Raw genomic sequence first — 21,051 nt, forward strand, 5'->3', positions numbered from 1 at the left:
AGTGAGGTTTAACGACATCACCTGCTCACAGAGATTCAATTCATATTAGAAAGCTCGGCTCTTAGCTGCTACTCTATTTCATTTGCAGTAATAATTCTCACATCTTCCATTACAAAATGACACCTTGTTGGAATGAATCCACATAAGTGTGCATGTGGATGAAAAATTCACAGGAAATGATGCAGCATGTAATTCAGCATTATTGTATGTCACCTTATCTCACTGATATCAGCCTCACCATTTACTGCTCACTCTCCTAACACTATCAAGCTGCTACTAATGCAAAAAAGAAAAAAAATAAATAAATTCCTCTTGCTGGTGCTTTACATTAAACTACTCAACTGGCAGCACATGAGATGGATTGTATTTTGAAGCAATCACAGGAAACACAAAACAAACAAAAACACTCGTGAAATAAGATTAGAGTTGCAATTATTTTTGACTGACCTAACGTTTTTGAAATAGCAACAACACACATTTATTTGGCTGTGTTATGGACAAACCATACCCGCTCACAAAATACCTGATGTCATACTAAAAAATACTTGATAATGTCTCAAGAAAGCCCAGGTGTCACCCAGGACTGAAATGAGATGGGAACATACAGATGGGTGACAAATAAAAAGAAAACCGCCATAAAGTGTCTTAGTAAAGTGTTGGGCCACCGCGTGCCACCAGAACAGCATCAGTGCACCTTAGATTTGACTCTCCAAGTCTCTGAACTCTACAGGAGGGATGAACACAAAGATATTCCCTCAGCTGGTGTTTTGATGATGGCTGTGGAGACGCTGTCTAACACGTCAGTCTGTGTTCAACTAGGGTGAGATCTGGTGCCTGTGAAGGCCACAGTATATGGTTCACATCATTTTCATACTCATCAAACAATTCAGTGACCCCTTGTGCCCTGTGGATGGAGGTACGGTCATCCTGGAAGAGACCACTCATTCAGGCTTGTCCTTTCATTTGTGACCAGTCCATGTTTGTACACTGGGTACTACATAATCTCGTGTCAATACAGTCCATGTTTGTACACTGGGTACTACGTAATCCCATGTCAATGTATGTTACAGCTGATCATATTATGTAGTGTGAACATGTTCCTGATTAGTCCAAGCTTAAGAACCTGAGGCAAGCACAAAAGCCTATAAGGAAGAAGAGACTGCATGCCAGTGTTTTTAATTCATATATTCACTAGATTAAAAAAAGAACATGTCTGCCACTGCTTCAATAAATGCTAAAGGTGAATGTATTTTTAACATATTTCCTGTCTTTATTATCCCAGTGAGTTTTTATATCACAGTGCCAAAAAAATCCTGTATAGTGGGCTTTGACATTTCCTTAAGTCATGGTGAATAAGACCCATGTCTGACATGCATGCTCTGTCAGAATAAATGAATAAAATCTTTTTCAAACATACACGTAATTGTGTGATCTCTGTAAGTGCTTATGAAACCCATCGCTGTGCAACACTCCACTCGTGCGGCAATATCGACCAATGAAACCTCTTCAAAAGCCAGGGAACAATCCAATTTTACTACACAGCAGCGGTGATGCTGTCTGTGGGCAACCCTCCAGCTAAACCCCTGACAGACGGGTCATGATGCAACACAGCGGTAAGTGCTGCATATCAATGTGTTCAGGTAAAAAGTGTTTCTTAAGTACCTCAAATAGACACTTCCCTTCCAACAGTCTTAATGCAAATGCAGCCCTGCACTAAATGACTTGCAACTGTTCTTAATTTAACTGTTGTGCCATGTATGTTTGGCTGATAAGGCTGAGAAAAAGAACAAAGAAAATCCTATTAAGGTCTAAATAACACACACAGAGGTGAAATATTTAGATTTGAAATTAAGGCCTAAGACTCTAGGGCAGATTTAATGAGCAACATAAAAGCAATGCAGCAGCCGACAAGTTAAAATCCTCCTAGTGTGTTCAGGCACACCAGCAAATGAGCTGCTTTGTGTCCAGTGCAGTTTAGGACAACAGGAGGGAGAATTTAAGTGCATGGCAGTGAAACAAGTTTGTCCTCTGCTGTTTATACATGGGTACTACAAAAATGTACAGCGTTTACATTGTTTGATGTTCAGTTTCAACATGTACAACAATTCACTTGTTAAAGATCATTGGTTAGAGATCAGAATACAGCAAGCGTTACTGGTGCAACCTCACCCGCCGTCAAGGTGTACAAACCCAAGAAAACAAACTGGAAAGCAAAGGGTCCAGAATAAAGTCTTCGTCAGGGTCTCTGACAAAGGCTTAATGCCAAAACACATGTTGGTCTTGTATTTGTGCAGTCAAGTTGCTTAGAATGCTGTAGGTGTTGTCAAACCTTTTGCTTTGTGGAGATCAGAATAGCAATAGATTTAATAAATAACACAAAAGAAACAAATCCTTAATATGCACGTTTAGCAACCTTAAATTCAAAAACAAAATCAGTGTGCAGATATTATTTCTATTGGCAAATACAGGCTTTAAGACTACCTGGCAATAGTGCCACCAAACCCAAACGTGCCTGAGAATATCAACAGGTGGGGGGGGGGGATTTGGAAATTCTGGGGAAATATCAGTCTGAACTCTGTAATATTTCAAGCATAAAAATGGGCCAAATTGACCAACAACTGAAAAAAAACAGACCAAGGTTAATAACACATTTTGTGTGAAAAGGTAACAAAATAAATCACAGATCAAAAGATCATTGATGAAGGCAAAATCGACTGTGGAATATGCTCATAGAGTACTATGTATTGTAAAATCAGCCAACTGGCCATCACTGGGTAATTTACTGAAATGGTAATGTAAACTACTAAAGAAGAAATGGAATGAATACAATACAAGTGATTGAAGTCTACCGAAACTGAATGCTTTAATGAATAACGTTACTACTAACAAATAGCTACTATAAATACTCTACTGCATTATGATAAAAAACAACACGCGTGATGTGGAAGAGATGATAGCATAATCATTACCCTATGTCGCTCCCTTAATCTAACCATCAGGGTGGTTCTGGTTTTGAAATTCAACGCCCCTGTGCTTACTGAAAGCTTAACACCAGCTAGCTTAGGTTAGCCTCGTTGTCCATTTGGGAGGCTATAAAGAACAAACATTATCTCTGTTTGACAGTCTGTTTTGTCAATAGCGTGTCGGAATAACGCTAACTAACGTAAACACGTTAAGCGTAATAAAAACACAATAAATTTGCATTCTGTCCGCCATGATAACCCTCGTACTTCAGTTAAAACCCACATCTGGTTACAGTTGGGGACCGGTTTCTGTCGTCCATGACCGTAATTTAATACCTAACAACACAGCGCCGTAGTAATACTTACCAGTCCCTCAATCTGGATCTGTTTGACGGGAGAGTCCAAGGTTCCGCTCGTAGAAGCCATCGCAGTAACAGATACTGTACCAGAATCTTTGCGTGAAGCCATTAACAAGCCGCGCCACACACGGAAAAGGACGGAAGGTACTCAGTGACGGATATTTCCGGTAAGATTGCGTTCGTATTGCTGTCCGTATAGAAGCAAGGACTAAAAGCTTCCAGTTCCCACCTAAGTTTTGATCACTGTGAAGTGCAGTAACTCGACAGCTGTTTGGCTGGCAGCATATTTAAATGTATTAATATGCCCATAGGCATAGTAACACGACTAACTGATGCTAGAATTCTTATTAAATACCTCACTCAATAAGAATTGTGCATATAAATATAAATGCAAAGGTGGCTGGTCTATAAAATGAGAAAGTTGTAATTAAGATGCAAGTTAATGGCAAACCAGGACTACTGCCACCACCACTGGAATAGTACAACACAGGTATTTTCTAACAGGACTGGCACTTCCCTTTTTAATCACATACATGATGGTGGAGGCAATTTATCTGCAGTAAAAAAAACAAAAATTACTGCACTCATCCATACTGTTGTAAACATGCAATGAAAAGGTGACTGTTATAGGTCCATGTGTTTATAGATGGTTTATAAACATTTAAAAGAAAATGCATTATAAATGAACACAATATTCAGTAACCAAATTCTTAAAACACTTTATTTCATACCTTTACAGATGTATCACAACTAGAAGTTACCCAAAGACTAGATGTGGGATACTGAACTTAACTGGTAACAAGTACTTATCTAGTTACAAAATGGTAATAAGCATAAATGAAAACCATACAAAGTAAACGGCCTGAATTATACATCTGAAACATGATATTTAATGCCAGCTAAGATTTACCAATTTTGACAGATTAGCCTTTTTATCATGAAATAACAATTGCATCAAGAAGAAAGTGGGAGATTACACTTCTGAGCAATAAACAGTACCTTTCCAGAACATGAACAGTGTCAATACAGAACTTGATGTGAAATACAGGGCTCTTCCATCTAAAACTTGCAAAATTTCAGGTGTGGGAGGGGCAATAGTACAAAACATATGGAGCAGACAATTGAAATTTAACTAATATAATATAAAAAAAAAAAAAAAAAAAAAAAAAAAAAAAAAGATAATGAAGCAAAGCTTAGAAATCGGTGATTGGAAAAAAAGGGGGGGGGGTTGCTTTATAAATATAATTGTTAAACACTCTTCCTCACTCAGTTTGAACCAAATGAATACTGCATAATTCCAACTGCAGAACAGTAAAATCTTTTTTAAAAAAGTTTCCAACCCATTCCCAAATACTCCCTCCCGGTCCCCAGAAAAAAAAAGGGCTGACAGAGAAGCACAAAATAAAAAAGGCAAAAAGTTAGGCAATTAAAAAAAGTAGGTTGCAAGCAGAGTTTGTCTGTTCTTCCAACATCTAGATAAGGTGGAATCTTGGTCCAGCTGTGGCAATAATGTCGCTGTAGGGCTCAGACTGGGTGACCTCAATGGCTTGCTGCTTCTTGAGGACCAGGAAACTGTAAAACTTTGCAGCTGCTTGCTTCTTGTTGTTGTTCCGGCACAAATCAAGCAGGCTGACTGAGTCTGCGCCAGTCTTAGCCATAACTCGCTAGAGGGGACAGAAGCACATCATGTCAGTCTAAGTCCTTTCTTCTGACCTGGGGTGACCTATCAAATATAACATGCAAGTTCATCTTTTTCCTTATCCTTTCATCAAAACATACTAAGCCAGGAAGATGGGTTCCCAAAGACGATGGTTTTCAGATTTTTTTCCAGATTGAAAAATGTTTCAATCTGTGAAACCAAATCAATTCAACACACACAATCAAAATAAAATACCATGATATCTGTTTTAGTCTAGCTAAAATCAGTTTTTAAAATACTCTGAACACAGTAAAAGCTTTTTTGTACCTGAAGACCATGTAGCATCTGTTGGGTTCTCTTGTTCCATCTCTTCTCCTCCTGATCCTGGTCTCCAGCTTGACACTCCTCTTCCTGGAGGACCACAAACAACATCAGAACCAAATGGCCCAGACTCATAACATCACATGTTCATTTCCTATTAACTGCTCAACAGCTTTACTCAATAACTTGATTGTTGTTCTGTTCTTTTGCTTACTGTTGTAGCATAGCTTTAAAGTAACTGATAAAATGCATCCCTATTAAAAGACTATTACCAACCACAAAGTATTTAAGTGAACCACAGAAAGCAGTCCCCCCCCTCCCTCACCTCTTCTTCATCGCTATCATCCTTCTTGTCTTTGCCCTTGTCAGCAAGGATGTCAAGCTCCGGGACAAGCTGGGTGAGGTTGACACTGCTCTCCTCTGGGGGTAGATCAACCTGAGGCATGTCTAACCTCTGAGACAAGACTGACCGGTCAGCCACTTGTTGTTGCTGCTGCTGCTCCAAGGGAGCCATCTGAAAGAGGAAAAGCAGAACAAGTTCAGATGCATCTAAATGAATTATGTTTCATGTTTGTTACCTTTGATTAGGCCCTTTACAAGACTCCATCAGAAAATTCCAGGTACAAACTTCCTCCTCTGGACTAATTTTTCCATTAGATAAGATAGACCAATGTAACCTTATAATGATGAAATCCTCAAATCTGGTTTGGAAATGGCAAGCAGTTCAAGAAACAGGAACCAACGAATCATGTATTTTGGCTCTACTGCTTAAAGGGTTGAAATCAACTGTCACTACAGGCCTTTCAACAGCTGTTCAAGTATTCTCACCTTGAAATGTTGAGGAAAAATTATGCAACCTTTATTCCAGTATATTGACACGGGACAAGTACTCACAGGAAGGGTGCCCTCTTTGTCGAGAGTCTTGCGTTTGACACCACGAGGGGTGGAAGGAGGAGGCATAACCGTCTCATCCAAGGTCGTCCTGCTACCCTCCATTGCAGAGGCTCCTAGCATACTGGGCTCCTCCATGATAGTCTGGTCTGAGGGACAGATGAAGATTGTTCAAAGAACGTGCAAAGAAATGCGAAAACCAACCACTTTATTTAGTGACAGTGGTGTCTTAGGATCTCAGCCAAAAAGGATGAAAGATATGATGAAATTAAAATAAATAAATAAAGAAAGAATCTGTTGTTTCCATGTTGATTATGGAAAAATTGCTTGACAAGGAATTTGACTTTTTCTTTTTAAAGTGACAGTGAGTCAAGTCCACAGCACTTTGGGGTTTTTTTTCTGTATGTTGCAGTACAGTAGGTCCAAGTGCTTGCCAGACTTGCAGCAAAATGGGCTGCAATGTTAGAAACTTTTGCTTTTGTAGTCTTGTTACAGAATGAAACAGAACTGCTAAAAAACACAGCACACGGAGCCAATGTACCACACACACACACACACACACACACACACACACAATACTTTGTCAGTTAAACATTTTCCCAAAAACGCAAAAGTACATCCAATGTTAATGTGACATATAAGCAACATCATCTTAACACTTAAAATAATCAGCTTAACCTAAACTTGAGCAATAATTAAGATATTTTAAAAAGTTTTATGGTCTAAGATTCAGACAATATGATTTTAAATATTTTGAAAGGCTCCACAAGAACCCGGTTATTCTGTCACAAAACAAACATGCACGCTGGGATAGGACCTCATCTCCTCCCCTATGACTTACCAATAACATCTCTGTGCTGACTCATGACCTCCTCTCTAGGCACCTCTGGGTTCTCCAGCTCTTTGAGGAACTCATCCAGACTGTCTGCTTCACCACCCTTTCTCCTCTTCCTCAGCTCGTCTGGCACCAGAGGTGTCAGGCAGCGTGTGAACATCTGACACCACAGATCAACAGTTAAACTTGGAAAAGTTTTTTATAAAATAAATAAACAAAAAAAATGTATACATCATCTTCACAGGTCTGCAATGGTCAGTGCTGATTCTAAATGGGCTTCTAGTTGCAAACCAAATTTGTGCCTGGGTGGACTTTCCAAGGTTCTGACTGTGCATGTACATGACAACCAAAATGGACATCTATGGACAGTGTCGTGGAACAACACCAAACTGTGCATGCATGGAAAACATCGGAGCATGCAGACAAAAGGTAGACCCTCAATTTTAAGTACAGGAGTACATGCATACCCCTCGTCTGTCTCAGGGACGAGGGTATGCAGAAAACATGAACTGGCCTTAAGTTAGTATTACAATAAAACTATAGGGTCTTTTAGAAAGGACTGATGCAAGACAAAAGGAAGAGTTTACTAAATTGTGCATCAACATGTTTTCCATTTAGTATTCTGGGAGGGGTAAAATAATTGTCAAAGGATCGGGAAAGAGACAAAACCAATCATTTTCTCTGCCTACTGTTCCTTGATTTCTTGAATACTGTATTTTGTCTTGTTCATAGGTATTTTGATTTGTTCTCAGGGATTAATTGTGGGAGGAACATTCTTGTTTTTGATCGTCTCTCAAATACTATATTCTGTTTGGTTTTAGGTACTTTGGAATATGTTTCAAGATGTGTGGGGTGTTTGTTCTTATGGTGTTTTGTTGCTGCTGGAACACAGGAATTTCCCCATTGTGGAATCAATACAGTCCTACCTAGCTATCTACCTACCTTCACAGTTTTCCTTTTAAATCCCACAACATGGCAATGTCAATGAAAGATAATATCATGAACCTACTCTCCCTCCTTCCATTATTTGTTTGAGTCTGACCTACTCAGTGTTTCTTGCTCATTACTGTTCCAAGTAGTACAGTTGATTGCAAAAGTTTGTATCCCCTTAATCTGAAGAGACAAAAAGTAAAACAGATTTTTTTCCCCCTCATCAATATAATATTTAATGAACATTCAACTGGTACATGTGCCCTTTCATCAACAGAAGTAGCAAAAGTGGTTGGAGCATGGTAAGGAGCATGTGAACAAACCAAATAAGTTTTGAAACAAGATTATATGGTCTGATGAGACCAAAGTTTAATTATTTGGTCATAATTCACACAGGTATGTGCAGTGAGGAAAAACCTCTGCCTACGAGGAAAGGAATACCATTCCCACAGTCAAACATGGTGAGACTCATTGATGTTTTGGGGGTGCATGTTTGCGTTAGGCACTAGAGCTCTGCTTTAAGTGGAAGGAAGAGTGAATGCAGCCCAATATCAGAAGATTTTAGAGCAGAGCCTCCTACCATCACTAAGAAAGCAAAAAATGAAGAGGCAGTGGATCCTTCCAACAAGACAATGATCCAAAGCACAGAGCAAAGTCAACTTAGCAGTGGTTTAAAAACAATAAGGTAAATGTTTTAGAATGGCCTTCCCAGTCTCCAGACTCAAATATCATTGAAAACCTGTGGATCGATTTGAAGAAGGCCATACATAGCAGACAAGCAAGCAATCTGGTAGACTTAAAACAAGGATGCCAAGAGGACGGGGCTAAAATTACAGCTGAAAAGGATGCAAATGCTGCTCAGAGGGTCAGAGGAGGTCAGGGGAGGACATACAAAACAGAGAACATTTCATAAGGGGGGCATAAACTGTTGCACTGATGTGATTTTCATTATTTTAATATACTTTCATTTTTATACACTTACCATCTTTAGATTAGATTCAACTTTAGTCATTACACATGTACAAGGCAATGAAATACAACTCCACTGAACTAAAATCTACCTGCACATTCAAATGTTCTTTTTTTCTGTACAACTTGTTGGTTGAATTTAGATTTCAGTCTATATCTTCTCTTTTTTTTCCTTTGGAGGCAAAGTCCAGTTTCACGGTGAGAAATGATACACTCAGAGTTGCAGTTTCATTTCATTGTCCTCAAGTTCAGCAAACTATCGTTGAATTTTCATAGTTGAACCGGATAAGAAACATAAATGATTTTTTCTTCGTTTTGTCTTTTATTTGGTGCCTGTGCACAGTGGGCACATTCTCCTCTCAGTGTCATCCATGTCACCTCCTTTTTTTTTGTCTTTGTTTCATTTTGATTCTTTCTGTGTCCAGCACCTCAGTGCAGTCCTTCTAAAGGCAATGCAGCAAAGATTCCCACCAATCCTGTTATCTAAAGGAGACAGAAAAACAAGTCAATAAAAAAGGGTAACAGAGGAAGCTGTGGACAATGTTAGTTTTTAAAGTAGGCCCAGCACTCATTGTCCAGCCACTGCATGTAAAACAAAACATTGGCTGGTTATCTAGGAGGCAGAAAGACAAGACAAACACCAGGAGAGAGACAAAAAAAGGGAAGGGAATGTTTTACAAGCAAAAACTGACATAATTCTGCATCCAAAAAAAACACATCAAATGGCACAGGATTGTGTCTTTTATTATCTTATTGTCTTTTGTTTTCTATAGCTAATTACTCTGTATTTACCAGTCTCATGTCTGTATCATCAATATAAAACTACAGCCACTAGCCGGGTAGCTCAGCAAAAGAGTGGAAACAGATGGAAATGGCTCTCCTGGGTCTGTTAGAAGGTAACTAATCAGCTTAATCAGGACATCTAAAGCTCACTGATGAACTTATTTGTCAGCCCATAAAAGAACTAAGTATAAGAATGATCATTTGCCAGACAGTTTTTTTAGTCTTTCTAGCTGTTTCTCCTCCAGCACTTCCACTCTTTCATCCTTCCATTCCTTACAGGGACTTGGACAAACACACTGGGCTTCTACGGTGACAATTCAACAATATTTGGTAGGGAACCCTTAAAAATAAAAGTTCTTGACTAGTCTAAAAAAAAGAAATATTTATGGCATATCTACAATTGAGTGCAAAGGTTCTCTCTTTGAAGGTTCTCTCCTCTTACTTTGAAATGGAAAAAAGAGTAAAACAAAGACTTTTTTCTCATTAACATAATATCTGATGCACATTCAGCTAGTACACATATTTCTGCATAAACAGAAGTAACAAAAATGGTCAGGGAGTGTATCAAAAGAAAGTTATAGTAAGATTGAGTACCCTCTGAGCAGCGTTTGCAGCCTTTCAGGTGTAATTTTAGCCCATTCCTCCTTGTTCCAAGTCTACCAGCTTGTTTGTTGTCTGCTATGTACAGCCTTTTTCAAAGTGATCCACAGGTTTTCAGTGATACTGTAACTGAAAGGAAACTAGGAAGCTTGAGCTAGGAAAACTTGCTCAAGAGCTACGTAAGAATCCAAAACAAACAAAAGTGGACTGGACAAAGTTCTTAGAGGCAAATGGAATAAACGTCCACAACTCCACAGTCAAGTGTAGTCTCGACAAGGCTGGATTGTTTGAGAGAAAACCATGCTGGAAGCCAGTGATTACTTCTAGACATAAGGAGACATACTTGGAGCATGGTAAGGAGCATGTGAACAAACCAAATAAGTTTTGAAACAAGATTATATGGTCTGATGAGACCAAAGTTTAATTATTTGGTCATAATTCACACAGGTATGTGCAGTGAGGAAAAACCTCTGCCTACGAGGACAGGAACACCATTCCCACAGTCAAACATGGTGGAGGCTGATTGATGTTTTGGGGGTGCATGTTTGCGTTAGGCACTAGAGCTCTGCTTTAAGTGGAAGGAAGAGTGAATGCAGCCCAATATCAGAAGATTTTAGAGCAGAGCCTCCTACCATCACTAAGAAAGCAAAAAATGAAGAGGCAGTGGATCCTTCCAACAAGACAATGATCCAAAGCACAGAGCAAAGTCAACTTAGCAGTGGTTTAAAAACAATAAGGTAAATGTTTTAGAATGGCCTTCCCAGTCTCCAGACTCAAATATCATTGAAAACCTGTGGATCGATTTGAAGAAGGCCATACATAGCAGACAAGCAAGCAATCTGGTAGACTTAAAACAAGGATGCCAAGAGGACGGGGCTAAAATTACAGCTGAAAAGGATGCAAATGCTGCTCAGAGGGTCAGAGGAGGTCAGGGGAGGACATACAAAACAGAGAACATTTCATAAGGGGGGCATAAACTGTTGCACTGATGTGATTTTCATTATTTTAATATACTTTCATTTTTATACACTTACCATCTTTAGATTAGATTCAACTTTAGTCATTACACATGTACAAGGCAATGAAATACAACTCCACTGAACTGTATTTTGTTGCCTTTCGTTACTTCTGTTTATGAGGAAATATTTGTATTAGCTGAATGCTCACTAAATATTATGCTGATGAGAAAAACTATTTGATTTACTCTTTTTTTGACAATTCAAAGTAATGGGATGCAAACTTTTGCACTCAACTAATATTTCTAGTGAGTGATTTCAGGCAAATAGCTGACAGTTAAGACGATCCTCTCAAATAGTGGTTAGTGAACATGTCTACATAAATACCGCATTGCCAACAAACACATGCATATACAAACAAACAACTGTTACCTTGAGCAGCCTGGCATTCCAGAGGGGTTGAGCAGGCAGTGAGAAGAGCTTCTCCACTCCTCCAGTCTCCTTCCACATCATTAGTTTTTTAGTGGGAGGGGCAAGGTCCAGGGTGGTAACGATGTCCGAATAGTCAGACAGCTGGGCCCTGATGGTTTTACTATCCAGCTCCTTCACACTGTCGACAATCAGCTTCCTCTTACGCTTTGCCTTGGTCTCTTTCACTGGAAACAAGAACAAATACAGATGTAGGCATCTTAAATTGCTGGCTGGACTGCCATGGAACCAGAACAGCTGGTGGATGAGTACAGTAGGACTGCCACACCAAGCTAATGTATTAATCCATGGGTAGCATATTAAACAGTGTCCAGGTCTCTCACAGTAATAACTAATATTTAATTATGCTTACATTCTCAGGCCTTATACACCTTGAGACGTCGTGCCACGGGCAGTTATTGCATTATGTTTACACTTTTTTCATTATTAAATCAAGGTGGTCAACTCTACATTAACGAAAACAGACAGCTGCTCTCAGTCGCAGTTACTCTTTTCTGCTCTCCTGAATAGTAACCGATGTCTCATCTTTTTCTACATTTCAGCACCAGTCTTAGCCAAAAAGACACTCTTGGAACAACCTGCAGACGCAGATACATTTTGTAGTGAATGCATTTGATCATATTCTGATGCCACATAACTAATGCTTGAATAAATGAAGTACTGCATTTTCATAGACCAACAAAAGGGTTGAGACACAGTGGGTAGGATTGTGTCACTACAAAGCACAGTGCTGTCACATCAGAGGATTGAGTTCGGTTCCTTTTTGAGTTCTGCTCCAACGTTGACTTTAAAGTCACTTTTAAGTTTTGCTCTCTTTAAACCAAGCACTGTGAGAGTCAACACGCGACCATAATAAAACTTGTTAAACACTGTCTTTGAGCAGCACCTCTGTAGCTCATTCAGTTTAGCTGCCTCCCTCTCTCCCATCAACACCTCACAACTTTCCACACAATGGCCAGCAAGTGCGCTCCAGCTGGTCCTTGAGAATCACTAATCTGATATTTAAATCCATACACCATAATTAAGCCACAAAATAACACATGAATGCAACTCATGAACCGTGATAAATAAAAAATACCCTGCATATGTCCCGATGATGTTACAGGCACTGTTAACAGCAGGTAAGTCAGTTTGTGGCTGTAGCCTGTCACTTGCTCCAAGGTGTGCAGGGCGCTTAAGAAGTAGAAATTATGTGATCAACTTGGGCAATACATTTGAAGCCATATTTCTAATGTGGTGACCGTGCAATGATTATGGGGATTATCCATCTACCAAAGTCCATATGACACTGAACAAGGTGCTCGCTCCATAGGATGCATATTAACACAAACTCTGTGATCAGCTAAGACCTCTATGAATGAATCAAGAAAAGAAAACATGCCTGGTCCTGTACAGTCCAGCGTAGTCTCATTCTCAGTTGGCTATTAACTTAAATAAATATGGATTTCACTAGTTAACAGTCTATGCAATTTTACTGGGTTATCGAAAACTATCTGCCTTTCACTCCTCTGGTGTGGAGCATTGATAGAGCTGTGACCTCTGCAAGTACATGTCAAGAAAATGAGTATTTGGTGTGATTGTGAAAACAATGTTGCTTTCAGGCTTGTAAAAAATGTCAGTATTTGCCAACCGCGAGCTAGGGACTTAATAATTAAGAAAACACAGCAGCAGGACCCTGGGTGCTGCGTCAATCGACACATACTTTTCCAACAACACAACTCCCAAAATGCTTTAAAGTGAGTGACAGTGTAGCTTAAACTCTATTTTGATTACGAGTATGAGTCAGGTCACAGGTCTTATGTTAACAGGTTGGGTTTGGATTTTATTTCGAGATAACTGTGGGTAATAGGTCAGGTCCAATACAGAGCTTTGCAAAATTTGACTTGTGCAGGACAACATTAAGGTTAATTCCATAACTGACGCGACTGTTTGTTCCTTCAATCCAGAAGAATACAGGAAAATATTTTCAAAGACTTAAAGGGCTTTTGCTGAGGAAACGCAGACAATCTCAAACAGACATATTAGCAAAACAGAGTTTGAAACTTAAGAAAACACATGGAAAAGCAGCACTGTTGTTTTAATGAAACACTCACAAAAGGCAGTATGCTTTAGGATATATGCTATGCTTGTCCAACAATGCCAAGTGTAAGGACTCCATGCATCCATGGTATAACAGTGTTGCTTTGTTTGTGTTACTGTTTTCTGCAGCCATGCTCATTGCAATATTGTCTGCAGCTGTTCAGTACAACCAGACATTTAAGCTATCATGGTCAGAAGGGTATAGCAATAAACAAGAAAGGTGATGAAAATCTTACCAGTGATGTCAATAGGCTCTAGGGCAAAGGCCTCCTCCTCATTGTGAACCAGAGTGGTCTGTTCTGTGTGGTCAGCCATTGCTGGTAGTGGCTCTGCTGGGCCAGAATCAGGACTGTCTGGACCCGCTAAACACACAATGTATGTCTCCATAAACAGACAAGTACTAACACAGAGAGCACTCCACTTATAATAGCACATCCAAGCAGGTCTTTTTTTTTTATTTAAATGATGTCTGCAATATTTTCTACATGTACTTTAATAGTGTTACTGGGTATCATTAAAGAATAATGGACAATTTATAAAATGAAAATAAATAAATAAATAAAAATTCACAATTAGTAACCCCTAAAATAAGGCAAGAGAACTTTGCTTTTCTTACGTGACTGGAGGTTGTCAAAGTCATCCTCATCATCTCCATGATCTGGTGGCATCATGACACTTTCTGTGATAGCTGGAGGATCATCAAAGATACCGCCTCCATCTTCAGAGCTCAGCAGCTTATCAACTGGGAAATGACAATCATTCTTCATTACTTCACATCAGAAATTTCTCACACAACAATTTCAGTATACTTCATGGTGAGATAATAAATAAAACTGCCCACCTAGCATTCCCCCATCACTGTTGCCCATGGAGCTGTCCCCAAAGTCATCGTACTCCATGTGGTTGGACTTGTCAGGGAGATTAGCTGGGCCAGGCTCAGCCTCTAGCAAAAGGTTAGAGGCCGTGGCACCATGCATGATATCCTCCTCAAATGTGCTGGCATCACGCATCATCTCTCGGTCATCCATACCAAAGTCAGCTGAAGAGCACAACAGGTAGTTGTTGTTGTTATTGAACTATCAGGGTATGCCCTTTTGTGATGCAAAGTGCTAATGTAATTTTGATTTGATTTCTGATCATTTTTGAAAGCAATATCCATTTTTTTTGATAATGGTGGTTGTGATAGAACTATGTGTTATACATGCTAAAGACAAATTTCTACCTTTGTGCTAACAAAGGTGAACAAAGTGTTTGAGAATTAAGACTTTAACATATTAATTCTATTATTCTGATAATTTAAAGGTGCATTTACTAATTTCTGTTCAGCCACTAAAAGGTCTAGTGAGACTCGAAACAAACTGACACCTCCTGTTTCCAAGCAACGATGAACGTATCCACTAGTCCATTGCAGAATTGCAATGGTTCAGTGTGAAGTGACAGGGGTTGACAATCCTGAACAGGTCTAACAAACCACTATCATTACACAAAGCTCAAATTAGTCTCCAAAATTAACATTCTATTCATTCAACATAAAGGTAAAATCATGTTAATGCTATGTTTCTAATGTTACCAAAGCAAGCATGTTATCTTTAGATGCCAACACATCCAGAGGGAAGAACACTACATCAGAATCAAATGTGTCCTTTCACTGCTTTTAACAGTCTACATCTGAAAAAGCCAAACCAATGTTAGCCCTGAATTTTATTCTCTTTGTCTAACTCTCTCTGTGCAAAAGAATATCTCTTCCTCTCCAGTCTAGCAGCCACTGTTTTGGACTTTTAGCAGATGAAAGGTCATCTGTGGCTGGCTGCTCGGAAAGATTATTCACATTTCAAGAAACGGTTCTTATAACCTTTGCTAGGTGGAAGGTGGGACTAATGTCAAGACCAACTACTAAAAGAGAGGTTAAAGAAGCAGGAACAACAAGAGAAGGGCTGTAGGCAGCAGTGTCATGCATGGATGGAGGTAGTATAGCTGAAAGACACCATGTCTTGTCCCATTTTCACTTTGTTCATTACACAGTGTGTAAAATCTTAGTTAATGTTCTATCTAAAATCTATACTATGTAAAATGATTTGTCAGTATGCACATGTATAAATGTAAAATTGCATAGAAACAACTTTAGCTTCTTATACATATGTCATGGTTGGTATGATTGCACACATCAGTATAGTCCTACCAAAGTCATTGTCCTGCAGGAGGTTGAGATTACCAACATCTTCTCTCATGGTGATCTCTTCTACTCTGCTCTGGTTGAGGGTAAACTGCTGGGCCACATCAATGTCACTGTTTGAAAACACAAAAATGTTCTGGTGACAACACCACCAATCTCATCATACAGGCCCACTGACCTTTTAACTGATAAAAGTAGGCAGAGCAGGAAATGTAGCTAACTTACTCCAGATCAGGAAGTGGCTGGTCAAAATCATGGAACTCTTCAGGTAAGGTGATGGCATTGTAGGCTGCCTCTCTGTTTTCCTCTGGTAGATCCACCACACCTGAATACAGATACATGTAGTTACAACAACATTACAAGACACAACTACTTCATGATCTTAGGCCACCAACAATACTAAGTCAGAACTAGTTTAGAAAACTGCTGCTTTTGTTTGTTTGGAAAAATCTCGACCTCAAATTCAGAAAAAAAAAGTTTAAGTGAGAAAATAAGAGTGTATGCTATTTGGCGACCTGGTGAACCTATCTGCTCCTGACCAGGGTCTGGGCCCCCTAGCTTGACATCTGAAGTCGACTGTAAAAAATCTAGGGTTCATGTTTGATGGTGATTTGAGATTTGACAAACAAATCAACTCAGTTGTGAAATCTAGCTTCTTCCATCTGAGGCTGTTAAGCAAGGTCAAGTCATTCCTTTCTTTTAATGATTTTGAGATTGCAATCCATGCGTTTATCACTTCTAGACTTGATTATTGCAATGCTCTATATTATGGTGTTAACCAGACAGCAAAATGTGGCTATTTGTCTTTTGACAAATACTAGGAAATTCAAGCATATAACCCTGGTACCAGCTTCTCTCCACTGGCTTCCAGTCCGTTTTAAAATTGATTTTAAGTAATTGATTTTTGTTTTTAAAGCTCTTAATGGTTTGGAACCATCTTATCTCACTGAAGTAGTGCATTGGCACAAACCTACAAGGTTCCTCAGATCTTCAGGCCAGTTTCTTTTAGAGGTTCCTAGGACCAGATATAAACGCTGGGGTGACCGTGCTTTTACTGTTGCAGCCCCTAAATTGTGGAATAGTCTACCTTTTAATGTTAGGGCAGCTACTGACCTCAGCACTTTTAAATCATTGCTTAAAACATATTTATTTGGCTTGGCTTTTAATACACAGTGGGACCTGATGCATTCCTTTTAATTTATTGAACGTATTTTAATTGTGTGTCTGTGTTATTGTGCTGTTTTATTTTTATTTGCACTGATCTTATTTACTCTATTTTAGTCATTTATTGTGATTTTACTCTACCATGTAAAAGTACTTTGGTCAGCTGGATGTTGTTTTTAAAGTGCTTTATAAATAAATTCGATTTGATTTGAAGTGGTTCATCTTTACAATCTCATATAACTAATTGATAAAATGGAAAACCAACTGGATCCTTCACTCATGTAGCTTTTGTGTTTTGCTTTTAGCCTTGCAGCTGTTGAGAAAAAACAACAAACACACAAACTGTTTTCTTGGGGGAAAAAAAGAATAGTTTGTCTCATCATTTCTCCTTACCTGGCCTAAAAGCCATTTTGATTTTAATGAAGGCTTCATTACAATCAGCAAGCAGGTACTTGGCCTTCCTGTGGTAGATTCTCACCACCCCAAGGAGCAGGTGGCCTGATGTACGCAATGTCATCTTCACCTACATTTTTAAAAGGCCCAGATAAAAAAAAAAAGTATCAAAGACAAGTCAATAAAGGTATATTTTTCTTGTACAAACAAGACTGAACCATGTTGTCAAGTGCACAATAACACTGCATAGCAAATAAAAGTGAAAATTAACCTATTTTATGAAGACACTGCAATTGGTGTGTGCGCGTGTACACACACACCAATTTAATAGCAGTTCCCAATTGAACAATTCAATCATCGATTATTGAAATCTAGATATTGATATTTGCATTCACATATTTTCTCAGTAAACATGTACTGCTGCTCTATATGTTACGCTGACACAGATGATTTGTTATAAGTGGCTCAGTTCAAGCTACGCAGTGTGTAAAATGTGTTGGAAAATGAACCGCTACAACATGCAAAAAGGTCATTTTAAATCATAAATTAACAATATGCCTTAACACTTGCTGTCATAATTCAGGATAGTTAGCTGACCGTGGCTAACTTGTAGCTAAGTTCCCATTAACAAGAGGGAGAGACAAAAAAAAACACTGCACACTGATATGAGCTTTCAGTGTGCCATGTTAAAGAGATATTATATGTGGCTACAAAACGTGAGGCTGTGGAAGTCTAGTGAACAGTGTATGAATTCTACTTTCGGTCTCTTCCTGTCAAGAAGCTAATACTAGCTTGCATCTGTCTGTAGATAGGCTGATGTCAACACAAACAATACAGATGAATCAGTTTAGAGATTTTCAGTTGTCAAGTCTGTGCTCAAACTGATTACTGAAATGGATGTGTGCACTGAAGCATCTGCTACTGTATGTAGCTATAAAGGACAGTATTTATTTTTTTAAATTATGTTTAATGATGACACCCTTGTTAGCGGTGCAGGATTTCTATTATTCCTGCTCAACTGTTAATATAAAAAAGTCATGTTTAATTCGTTTTTCATTGGCCAAGGAAACTAAATGCTCAGTCCACAATATTATGTCCAAGAAATGTGTTCACAATTTAATCTATAATGATTGTCTTGTTACCTTGGGGGAAATGATGCTCTCCACACTGCTCTCTAAGTTGCACTCAAACACATGGGCCTTGGTCAGCTTCTTGTCCCAGTGGGCCGCTAGCCAGATTTTGGCCAGCGGCCCACGTTTACTGAGGACAAAATGGGCGTAGAACATTGCCCTGGTTCCCCTGGCTCACGAACTCACACTGCGGTACCGTTTACCTGGAAGACAAAATCTTAAGAAAATCAGTGCATAAAGAAGAAAGCACCGAAATGCAAAACACTAACTTGCAGCACTTTAGTGGCTTGAGAAACAACATTGTTAAGCCAACTTCAGTAACACCGAGCTCAATAATTGTGAGAATGTCTCTCTGAATCTATCACTACACTGCTACATAGGACCACTGCTTGGCAATCATTAACAACAAATGGATATTTTTATTACAAGTTACTAAACAGACCAGATACCAGTTTTAATGGACATCAGTTCCTATCAGTTTTATAGGAAAAAATGATTAAAGTAAAAGTTGAAGATCTCTTCCCTTCTTGTTACTACTGCGTATTTTTGACCAAGATGAAAGTCTAGTCACTCGAATAAACTACTCTCGCTAATAGTAGCGTGAGTTAAGGTTAATATTACGATAGTGGCTCATTAACTAACATTAACTTAATGTTATAATCTCGATAAAGCCGACCAAATGCCGCAAAGCACTTATTTCGCCTCGGTTTGTGTGAATTTAAATAGCGAATTTAAACCGTTGCTCATTGTTGGAGGCGTATCAAAGTAGGGTCAGAAAACAAAATTTCAACGTTATGAAAACAAAAGCTGATTTCACTCAAGTTCCGCCCATTTCCCAGTCTGGATGTAGCCACTGAAAATGCACGTCTGCCAATGGTAACGATAGCGATAACGTTATTTTCCCTGTACTGTAACGTTACCTATGGTCATGAACTTTGGGTCATGACCGAAAGGGCAAGATCCCGGATACAGGCAGCCGAAATTAGCTTTCTCCACAGGGTGGCCGGGCGCACCCTTAGAGATGGGGTGAGGAGCTCGGCCACCCGGGAGGAGCTCAGAGTAGAACCGCTGCTCCTCCACATCGAGAGGAGCCAGCTGAGGTGGCTCGGGCATCTGTTTCGGATGCCTCCTGGGCGCCTTCCTAGGGAGGTGTACCGGGCATGTCCCACACGGGAGGAGGCCCCGGGGAAGACCCAGGACACGCTGGAGGGACTATGTCGCTCGGCTGGCCTGGGGACGCCCCGGCATTCCCCCGGAGGAGCTGGAGGAAGTGTCTGGAGAGAGGGAAGTCTGGGCATCTTTGCTTAGACTGCTGGCCCCGCGACCCGGTCCCGGATAAGGGGAGGAAAATGGATGGATGGATGGATGTAACGTTACTTCAAAGAATCATGAATCCGTAACCACCACAAGTACAATAGTTAGCTAAAATGATATGGTTGTGCTTACAACATTATATGCACATACTAACGTTACAGTGTATATCCCAAGCGCCGAAGCGTTGGTTAACACCAGTAAATAGTCGGGGCCATCAAGTGAGGTGAATTAGCCGCCAACTAGCTATCTAACTACCAAAGATGGACTGAAATCGTATGCGGATTAAACAAAGATGTTTACGTAGAATCTACATCCTTGAAATAAAACTGCAGCATTTCTACAAAGGCGGAGAAGACTATTATTCGCCCATAAAAAGAAAGTAGCTAAAACACACAAAAACAAGGCGCCCACCACCCAACATGCTCGCACTTTTCCCCCCTACCAGCACAACTGTATCGTTAGCAGAAGGCTAACGGCTCCCTGTACAGTGAAGGCCGCAGCAAATAAACCCAAAGGCAGAGAAGACTATTATTCGCCCATAAAAAGAAAGTAGCTAAAACACACAAAAACAAGGCGCCCACCACCTAACATGCTCGCACGTTTCCCCCTACCAGCACAACTGTATCGTTAGCAGAAGGCTAACGGCTCCCTGTACAGTGAAGGCCGCAGCAAATAAACACAAACGTGCAATCTTAATTCGTTTCGTCAAACACTCGAAATAACACACAAATATCTCCGCTGCAAATACACTTACCGACAGTATCCCTTTTACACTGAAGTTCCAATAATTATGTTATTTCTCCCAACGAATTCTCCCCTGTTGTACTCATTAAAACAGCCAAGATGGCGCCAGTCGCCTTCCTCCCGCTCACTGCTGTCCTTTTAAAATCGGCAGGATGTTTACAGTCAAAAATGGCGGAGGAGGAGTCTGCTGATCCTGACGCTGACGGATAAGCCGCTGTGAGCGCCAAGTGGAAATAGGGGGCGCTGTGGCACAGTGCTTACCAGACATGTAAGGTGTTTGAATAATTGACCAATAAATAGCATTACGGCCATATAATAA

General features: G+C 39.7%; 2 protein-coding genes across 2 annotated transcripts in view; both read right to left on the reverse strand.

Annotated features, from left to right (window-relative positions):
- LOC109958199 (eukaryotic translation initiation factor 3 subunit H) overlaps positions 1 to 3,494 on the reverse strand; it is a 58,429-nt gene extending 54,935 nt beyond the window's left edge. The window contains exon 1 of the mRNA XM_020596662.1: positions 3,330 to 3,494. Coding sequence (XP_020452318.1) covers positions 3,330 to 3,431 — 102 coding nt within the window. The 5' untranslated portion in view covers positions 3,432 to 3,494. The remainder of the gene's footprint in view (positions 1 to 3,329) is intronic.
- Positions 3,495 to 4,024: 530 nt separating this feature from the next.
- Positions 4,025 to 21,006, reverse strand: LOC109958198 (double-strand-break repair protein rad21 homolog). The gene is made up of 14 exons (XM_020596660.1): positions 20,743 to 21,006; positions 18,687 to 18,877; positions 17,545 to 17,674; positions 16,213 to 16,312; positions 15,994 to 16,100; positions 14,656 to 14,853; positions 14,431 to 14,556; positions 14,051 to 14,176; positions 11,679 to 11,902; positions 7,015 to 7,168; positions 6,177 to 6,322; positions 5,608 to 5,796; positions 5,289 to 5,372; positions 4,025 to 4,986 (listed from the first exon to the last, which is right to left on the reverse strand). The coding sequence occupies exons 2-14, from the start codon at positions 18,828 to 18,830 to the stop codon at positions 4,795 to 4,797; spliced, it is 1,920 nt and encodes a 639-aa protein (XP_020452316.1). The 5' UTR covers positions 18,831 to 18,877; positions 20,743 to 21,006; the 3' UTR covers positions 4,025 to 4,794.
- Between the last annotated feature and the right edge of the window lie 45 nt (positions 21,007 to 21,051).

This window comes from Monopterus albus, unplaced genomic scaffold (genome assembly GCF_001952655.1).
Source record: "Monopterus albus unplaced genomic scaffold, M_albus_1.0 scaffold31.1, whole genome shotgun sequence".
In the NCBI taxonomy this organism is placed as follows: Eukaryota; Metazoa; Chordata; class Actinopteri; order Synbranchiformes; family Synbranchidae; genus Monopterus; species Monopterus albus.